Consider the following 8,824-nt stretch of genomic DNA (forward strand, 5'->3'; position numbering starts at 1 on the left):
GGCGGATCCCTGACGGCACAGCAAGGACTCCCAACACAGAAAGCTTTTACTAAATCGCACTATGCAAAATGGCACACAAATAAAAAAATGCACGGAAACTCGCAATATTGATCTGAATGGATAATATCTGAAGAAGTGTGCATGCACACGAAAGCTCATACCAAGAACTAACTTAGTTGGTCTTTAAGGTGCTACTGGAAGGAATTTTTTTTGTTTTGAATGGATAATATTCAGTGTTTGAGTTAAAAGTTGTCAATGAATTAGTGGGATCATGTGATCTAATTACTGTACTTTTCCCCCCATAATGCTTATATATATCTGAACAGTGAGGCTTCTGCTGGGTGTGTGTAGGGGGGTTCATTTTACGGTTCAAAAATATTTTTGGTTATGTTTCCTTTTAGGGCTTTGGTTTCTTGGGGAAAGGATGTGCTGAGCGTTTTGACGGTGCTTTTATTTTTTTTTAAGAAACTATTTTCCCCATGGGGAGATGAAATAAATGGCACTTTACATTAAGAAAAGAAAAGAAACTCGGAATATCCTTCAGCGCGTAGCATTCACCATGTTCTATCTCTATCCTTCTCCTTTCTCTCCCGCCTGTCTTCGCTTCCGGCGGGCAAGGCGGGCGGAAGTGACGTCGTGAGGCGAGCGGCTGAAGGAGGCCGTCGGGATGTTTGTCTGAGGCCGGCGTCGCTCCCGCGGGACGTGGAGGTTGAGCCGGGTGACTCCCGCCTCTTGTTCAGGTGGCTCTTAAGGAGTTGTCTTTCGCTCCAGCCGCTTAGACGCAGCTTCTTCCCTCAGCCGCTTCCCATCCCGACTGCTCTTCTTCAGGGCTCCGGCTTTATTCAGCTGCCAAAGCGACCGTGGTGACTACAACTCCCATCATCCCTAGCTATCAGGACTCATGGCCAGGGATGATGGGACTTGTAGTCCGAAAACAGCTGGAGCCCCAGCTTGGGGGGGGGGGGACGGGTTATCTCTGATACTAATGGCGCTTCCTTCTGAGGAAATGTGCCTCAGAGAGAATTGTCAGTGCAGCTAAAAATACATGATAGTAGTTGGAGAGCCCGATACATTTTAGGATTAAATTGTACCCCTCTTGCTGGTAAAATGCAATTATTTCTTGAATATGTCATACTTTGCTGCACTTCACTGTTACCTCAAAATCTGCTATCTGAAGCATATTTGATGTATCACCCTGATTGTAGTAGTGGCAGACCCGATGACAGCACACAGCAAATAACCAAAGCTTTTTATATTTATCTAATAGGAAAATTATGGGAAAGTAGAAGCATTTCTCAATGAAACATCTTCTGGAGTCAGCCTTCTGTAAATACTGTCTTGCAGTATGATTTCATTTCTCTGCATTAACAGAAAATGTTGGAGAATCCCAATGTTGTTGAGAGGAATGGTGAACCACGAAGGATTCAGGTTTAGATCACTTGCTGCTTCGTGCTCTCTCTATGGGAAGAAAAAAACAACCATCCGGTATGAAAACATTGACCAAGAAAAATACAGAGATTTGATCAACTACCTCACATCCTACAAAGACAGTTCTCAAAGACCTGAATTGGTATTTGAAGAAGATAACTTGCTAAATGGACCAGAAAGGAAATATGAGAACTCATACCAGGAGGATGAACCAAAAGTTTGTAGGAACTGGAGTCCTCTAATGAATCCCAGTAAGAGCTCTTTGCCTCAAGAAGCTGTTCCAGGACAGCCTTTGCAAATCAGTTTGCAAAGGAAAAACTTGGCTACTGTGACAGCTGTTCTACAACAGACCATGCCTGCGGAGCAAGCTTTTTATCTGGAGAAGTGGAAACAGCGGATGATTCTAGAACTTGGGATAGAGGGTTTTGCCGAATACACTAAAAGTAAGCAATGACTAAATGCATTGAATATATATGTGTATATATATATATATATATATATATGCTTTCGTAGATTTTCACGGGTCGCCTAGACACCCCAACTTTTACACGGGAAGACACCCGAGGACACCAAAACCCATATATATATATATATATATATATATATATATATATATATATATAAATATTATATGAACATCCTAGGGTGGGTTGATTGAAATCACCAAGAAAAAAAGGGGCGAATTAATCAATGATTCCATGTTCTGAGTTTAGTAATAATCAGCAATGTACCGTATTTTTCGCACCATAGGACGCACCGGACAATAGGACGCACCTTGTTTTAGAGGGAGGAGAACAAGGGAAAAAAATTCTTCTGCTCTCTGCCCAGCACCCCTTCAGCGAAGCGGCAGGAGGCTCTGCGCAGAGAGTGGGAGAATTTTCCCCCTTTTGTTTTCCCGTTCTAAAACAAGGTGCCATTTAAGGTGCGTTCAGGCGGCTACCTTGGAAGCCTGGAGAGCGAGAGGGGTCGGTGCGCACCGACCCCTCTCGCTCTCCAGGCTTCAGGTTCCTTTCGACCTGCTCTTTGGGGCTGGCGGGGGAAGCCCACCACCAGCCCCAAAGAGCAGGTCAGGGAGCAGCGGCCATAGGCGCGCGTCACCTCTCCAGCCGGGAGAGGGTCGCGGGGGGCTGCTTTAGCCCCGTGCGTGCTCTCCCGGCTGGAGAGGTGACGCGCGCCTATGGAGGCTCCTGCCATAGGCGCGCGTCACCTCTCCAGCCGGGAGAGGGTCGCGGGGGGCTGCTTTAGCCCCGTGCGTGCTCTCCCGGCTGGAGAGGTGACGCGCGCCTATGGAGGCTCCTGCCATAGGCGCGTGTCACTTCTCCAGCCGGGAGAGGGTCGCGGGGGGCTGCTTTAGCCCCGTGCGTGCTCTCCCGGCTGGAGAGGTGACACGCGCCTATGGAGGCTCCTGCCATAGGCGCGCGTCACCTCTCCAGCCGGGAGAGCGCGCGCGGGGCTAAAGCAGCCCCCCGCGACCCTCTCCCGGCTGGAGAGGTGACGCGCGCCTATGGAGGCTTCTGCCATAGCCGAGCGTCACCTCTCCAGCCGGGAGAGCACGCGCGGGGCTAAAGCAGCCCCCCGCAACCGTCTCCCGGCTGGAGACGCGGGGCTGGGGCGGGGGAAGCCCGAGCTTCCCCCTCCCCCAGAACGGGACCCAGAGCCATGCCGAAGCTGCGCGCAGCTTTGGCATCGCTCTGGGAGCTTTCGGGGCTGGGGGAGGAGGAAGCCCTCCGCCAGCCTCCAAACCATGTCGGGAGACAGCGGGAGGGCGCGCTGCGCCTCTTCCGCTGTCTCCCGAGTTTGCGGGGCTGGCGACGGGGAGGAGCAGGCTTCTCCCCCCCCCCCCGCCAGCCTTCTAGCCAAGTCAGGGGGCAGCGGGAAGGGCGCTCTGCGCCTCTCCCGCTGTCCCCCGAGTTTGCGGGGCTGGCGACGGGGAGGAGCAGGCTTCTCCCCCCGCCAGCCTTCTAACCAAGTCGGGGGACAGCGGGATGGCGGCGTTCCGCCTCCCCGCTGTCCCCCGGGCTTGTGGGGCTGGTGGTGGGGCTCTCCTGAAGCCTGGAGAGCGAGAGGGTCGGTGCGCACCGACCCCTCTCGCTCTACAGCTTCAGCGAAAGCCTGTATTCGCACCATAGGACGCACACACATTTCCCCTTCATTTTTGGAGGGGAAAAAGTGCGTCCTATGGTGCGAAAAATACGGTAATTTAGTAAAAAATCACCACTGCCTTTCCTCTACCCCTCTGCTGCTGGAGGCCTTGACAGCTTTTACTAATGCACACATCAGTAAGTTTAAGCTGTCAGTCAAATCAGTGTCAGAAATGGAACCTCATTTTGCTCAACACCCACTCTGTATTTTCTTTCTGTGCTTTGCTATCAAATCTGTGAGCTCTTCCTACCGGGATAAAGTGCAGTTGTTTCAAGACAGCACTTCACACACATCCCCTTCCCTCCCCTTTTCCAACTGTGCAAGCCCATCTGTTTGAACCCCCATCCTAACAGCATGAATATAACACACCCAGAAGGGTTTCTGTTGTTGTTGCAAGAACTTTACATTAAGGTCACATAGGACAGGTGCGGCTTAAAAACCTTTCCAGCCGCAGATACTGCATCAGATACAAGCTAAGCAAGGGATGAAATTTAAGGGTCACAGCATGCTCACAAATTTGGTTCATTCATCATCTAAAATCAGTCAAGCATGCAGCTGTTGCAAAGTGATTGTTCAAATAAGTTTGCAGCTCCAGCTTAAGCTGCAGCTGTGACTCAGCTTAAGTGGAGTGGAGTTCAGTAGCAAAAGGAGTCCAGTTACTAGGCAGAGTTTCCAGCAATGTCAGCTTCAGGAAAAGCACCAGTGAGAGGAGCTGGGAACTGAGTGTGGCTTTATTTTCAAGCCACCCTTGTCTAGCACCTTTGTTGTTTGACAAGTGATTTGGGTGGGGTGACACAGCAGACTACAGGTGCCTGTTTTCACTTGTAACGCTAGGTCATAGCTAATGTTAGTAAGCCAGCAACAAACCATGGCTTATTTTCATGAACAAACCATTGTTAGCAAACCATAGTTAAGGGACATAATGTGCAATCCAGGTAAAAGGCACCCATTATAGACTTTATTAGTTTTCAGCAGCTGAATGGCTCAGTAGAAATTGGTGCAGGTTGGAACCATTATTGGTGAAGCCACATCAAACTGGACCCTTAACATCAAAAAATGGCCAAAGTCATGCTAGAGTCACATTTTGGACCACCATCTTGATTAAAAATGGTGGCTGGTGATCAACTTTGATGAAAACTGCTGTGACCACTTTGGGAACCCTTGTGCAGAGTTTGGCAATGATATCTTGAGAGCTGTCTGAACACACAGAGAACCAATGCTAAGGGAGTAGAAGGGTCTTTTCTTCAGGAGTCTACTGTGAATGAGGTCATTCTTGGCACCAGAATGCTTAGTTGCTTAGGCTGTTTACAAATTATTGAGGGTCAGGTGCCTTGGGTCTTGGGTTATGAAGCATTTTCCCTATGAGTCCTAATTTAATAAGATGTTAAGTGAGAGTCCTTGAATGTGCATTACAGCATATACTGCCCTTCTCTTGACACCCCAAGTTGTCTTCCCCCATTTTTGTTTTTATTACTTTCATACTCTGTATAGTGGACAAATTCTCAAGCCATCAAAATATATAGTAGGTGAATATGAACATGCTACTGTTCAGTCACAGCAGTTCATACATCGATCTACAAGTCATCAAATTCCGATAAATCAGGTTATGAAATAATATATGTTCAATATATGTGTGAAATGGTCTGCAGCATTAACCTTGCAAAGCCAAAATTTGAATAATTACTCGGTATAATTATTTTTTTCTTGTTTTGCAGATATCTTTCAACAAGGTAAATTATTCCATGCAGCCATGGAAACTTTACTTTTAGCTGAAGAAATCTCTGTGGAGCAGGAAGAAGACACCAATGTATCTGGCTACATAAGAAGTGTGCAGCATGTGCTGCAACATGTTACTGGAGTGAGAGTCCTTGAAAGTGCGGTACAGCATGAGACCCTTCATTACCAAGGCCTAGTGGATTGTGTGGCAGAATATCGGTGAGTGGCTAACTTTGCATAATACTGTACGTGAACGCTCCAAACCATGTTAAATGCTTTAAAGTAATTTTGACTTAGGCATATGCTTTGCTTGCCCATTGAAACCAATGGGACAAAAGTGTTTAACTCCAGGTGCCTTGTGCCCTAAATGTTTAAAACTATCTAGATTTATACCTGCCCTATGCTGCAAACTGAGACACAGGAGACCGCATCCCATTCACCTCTCCCAAACTCTGGGAGTTGAGTCAAGAGTGAAGCCAAGGTAGCTTGCCCAAAGTGACTCAATTAGGTCATCCTTTCCCCTAATAATAAATTTGGCGGCTTTGTACTTACTAGACCAGCAAAACAGGCCACTTAGAGAAAAAGTGTAGGGGGATTCTGCATAGTCATTGCCACCTTGCTTTTGTGCCACCTTTGCATATATTTATTTAATGCATTAAATGGTTTGTGCTTTTTAAAATGATATAATAGCCAAATACAGTGGTACCTCTAGTTATGAACTTAATTCGTTCTGGAGGTCCGTTCTTAACCTGAAACTGTTCTTAACTAGAGGCGTGCTTTTGCTAATGGGGCCTCTTGCTGTTGCTGCGCTGCTGGCACACGATTTCTGTTCTCATCCTGGGGCAAAGTTCTCAACTCGAGGTCACTCTTCCAGGTTAGCAGAGTTTGTAACCTGAAGTGTTCGTAACCTGAGGCGTTTGCAACTCAAGGTACCACTGTAGTAGATTGATAGATTTTACATTTTTAAATTTTACTGCTGTAAAGCTATCTACTATTTGCTGCCTTGGCAGCAAAGCTGCAGTACAAGCACCTTTTTTTTTAAAAAAAAAATTAAAACGCGCACATAACAAATACATTAAATCTGATTTCTCTTCAGATTGTGTATAAGCACTCGTCAGGGGTACTTGTCCACAGTTCTTCACTCTTGAAGGACCCTACATTCCTTAGTCCCTTCATCAGATGAAGGGACTATCAGGAGAGAGGCTCCAGAGAGCTTTGGCACATCTAAATTGCCACCTCTGTTGAAGTAACAAAACAGGAGAAGGAGCTGCCTCTGCCTTAGGCAAGTGAGTGGCTTCCACAAGCTCTGCAGCCTAACAGCAGCACAAGTCCCCACTCTTCACCTGGGCCCTGGGATGGGCTCTCTTATGCTGTGCTGATTTTAGAAGCACTTGTGTCAGCAATGAGAAACTTCGCTGATGAATATATACAACCGAAAGCAGCCTCATCTCACTGGGAGCTGGAGAAGAGGGGCTGTCCAACAGGGAGCCCCTTGCTCAGTGTGGTGTTGGACAAGCCCTCACCCCCCTCCCTCAGCAAGGAGGGTCTGCAAAAAGCACAAGCATTTTGGCTGGCTGATTCATAACTGTGTTTTCTTTTTACGCTTGGGCACAAAGTGGGAAATTATGTGCAATTGAATGGAAGACATCAGGGAAAGCGAAACCATTTCTTCGGAATACGTTTGACAATCCACTCCAGGTTGCAGCATACATAGGAGCCATTAACCACGATGCCAATTACAACTTTCAGGTCAGTAAACTGGGCAGCTGCTGAGTAGCATGACAATTCAAATAAGTTTTTGCACTTGCTGTCTCTTATTTCCACATGCTCATTCTGGAGCTGAATCCGTTTTATCCTACGACATTCCAGAAAAATAAGGACAGTGAAGGGTGGGGCGGGAAAAAGGTGTTGTTCCTATACCTTGGGTGAGCTGGGGCAAAGTAGTTTGTTTGCTTAGTTTCTGTAAGGGCATGGGGTAAGAGAGGCCTCTTCCTGCCCTCCTCCAGAAGGAAACCAGGTAAGTTGCCTGAATAAGGACTGAGCTAGTAGGAAAAGCTTCTTCCACCCACAGAGACCTGTACCACTCACTTGCCCAATCCACACTGTAGTGTTAGCTCTATGTGCATGTCTAGCAAATTCATTCTGTAGAAAGAGTCGAAGACTAAGTCTAGAACAAAAAAGTCACTTTCCTGAGCATTTCGCTTGCATAACTTCTGCTGAACTTGCTTTGTTCCTCAGGTTGACTGTGGCCTCCTTGTGGTCGCCTACAAAGATGGTTCTCCTGCACATGCACATTACATAGACTCTGAGCTATGCTGTCAGTACTGGAACAAGTGGCTGCTTCGCCTGGAAGAATATAAAGAGAAAGACTTTGGAATTGTGTGACCCTTTTTAAATTTAAGCTCCCTTTAAGGCAGACTGATTTTTTTTTTTTACTTTGAAGCAAATGGAAGAACTAAGCCCTACCAGGAAAACATAGTGGGTGGTATTAAGCTAAGAGTTGCTCATTCTGGCAGCCGTGGTTGCATACAGAATTTCCCTTCTGGTTAATTCTGCTTAGCTGAGGTACAATGGACTGCCTGGGCCTCTTATGCAGGGAGCACAGCTGTGCCTTCTCCCTCTGACCAGTCATTGTCATCCCACCCCCAGTCCCCTGGTGGTTCCCTTGGGAGTTCCCCAGCTGGCACTTCCCACCTCTCTTTTGCATCCATGACAGGTGATTAACTCCCATCATGGTGAAAATATCTTATGCTGGGTCTACTGTAAAAAAAAAAAGGAGGGTGGAATTATTCTTGACACCAAAATCAGTCGTCCCTGGGGTCAGGACTGCTCCTGCTGTAGAGGGATTGCACTGTAATTTCCATTGCGTGAAAAGTTTATAATGTGAATCATATTCCAAGCAGCAGATTAAATTTTAAATTGCACAAACGCTGGCCGCCTTGCTCCAAACGGTTGAGGTGCTATTTTGAGGTGACCTGACTACAAACAATATATTCTAGGAAGACATTGCCTGAATGAAAAATGGTTTGCATAGATGGATTACATTGTGTTCCCAGGACATAGCTCTGATTCAATAGCTAATTAATTCATTAATTAATTAATTATTATTATTTATACCCCACCCATCTGGCTGGGTTTCCCCATCCACTCTGGGCGGCTTCCAACAGAACACGAAAATACAATAACCTATTAAACATTAAAAGCTTCCCTAAACAGGGCTGCCTTCAGGTGTCTTCTAAAAGTTTGATAGTTATTTTTCTCTTTGACATCTGGTGGGAGGGCGTTCCACAGGGCGGGCGCCACTACCGAGAAGGCCCTCTACCTGGTTCCCTGTAACTTGCCTTCTTGCAGCGAGGGAACCGCCAGAAGGTCCTCGGCGCTGGACCTCAGTTTCCGGGTAGAACGATGGGGGTGGAGACGCTCCTTCAGGTATACTGGACCGAGGCCATTTAGGACTTTAAAGGTCAGCACCAACTCTTTGAATTGTGTTCGGAAACGTACTGGGAGCCAGTGTAGGTCTTTCAAGACCAGTGTTATA

At 47.0% G+C, this 8,824-nt stretch overlaps 1 protein-coding gene across 1 annotated transcript; it reads left to right on the forward strand.

Annotated features, from left to right (window-relative positions):
- The first annotated feature begins 609 nt into the window (after positions 1–609).
- MGME1 (mitochondrial genome maintenance exonuclease 1) lies at positions 610–8,219 on the forward strand. Its single transcript, XM_081919141.1, has 5 exons — positions 610–740; positions 1,268–1,871; positions 5,286–5,505; positions 6,903–7,035; positions 7,525–8,219. The coding sequence occupies exons 2-5, from the start codon at positions 1,346–1,348 to the stop codon at positions 7,669–7,671; spliced, it is 1,026 nt and encodes a 341-aa protein (XP_081775267.1). The 5' UTR covers positions 610–740; positions 1,268–1,345; the 3' UTR covers positions 7,672–8,219.
- The last annotated feature ends 605 nt before the right edge of the window (positions 8,220–8,824 follow it).

The sequence above is a fragment of the Podarcis melisellensis genome (genome assembly GCF_964234715.1).
Source record: "Podarcis melisellensis genome assembly, chromosome: 7".
Classification (NCBI taxonomy): domain Eukaryota; kingdom Metazoa; phylum Chordata; class Lepidosauria; order Squamata; family Lacertidae; genus Podarcis; species Podarcis melisellensis.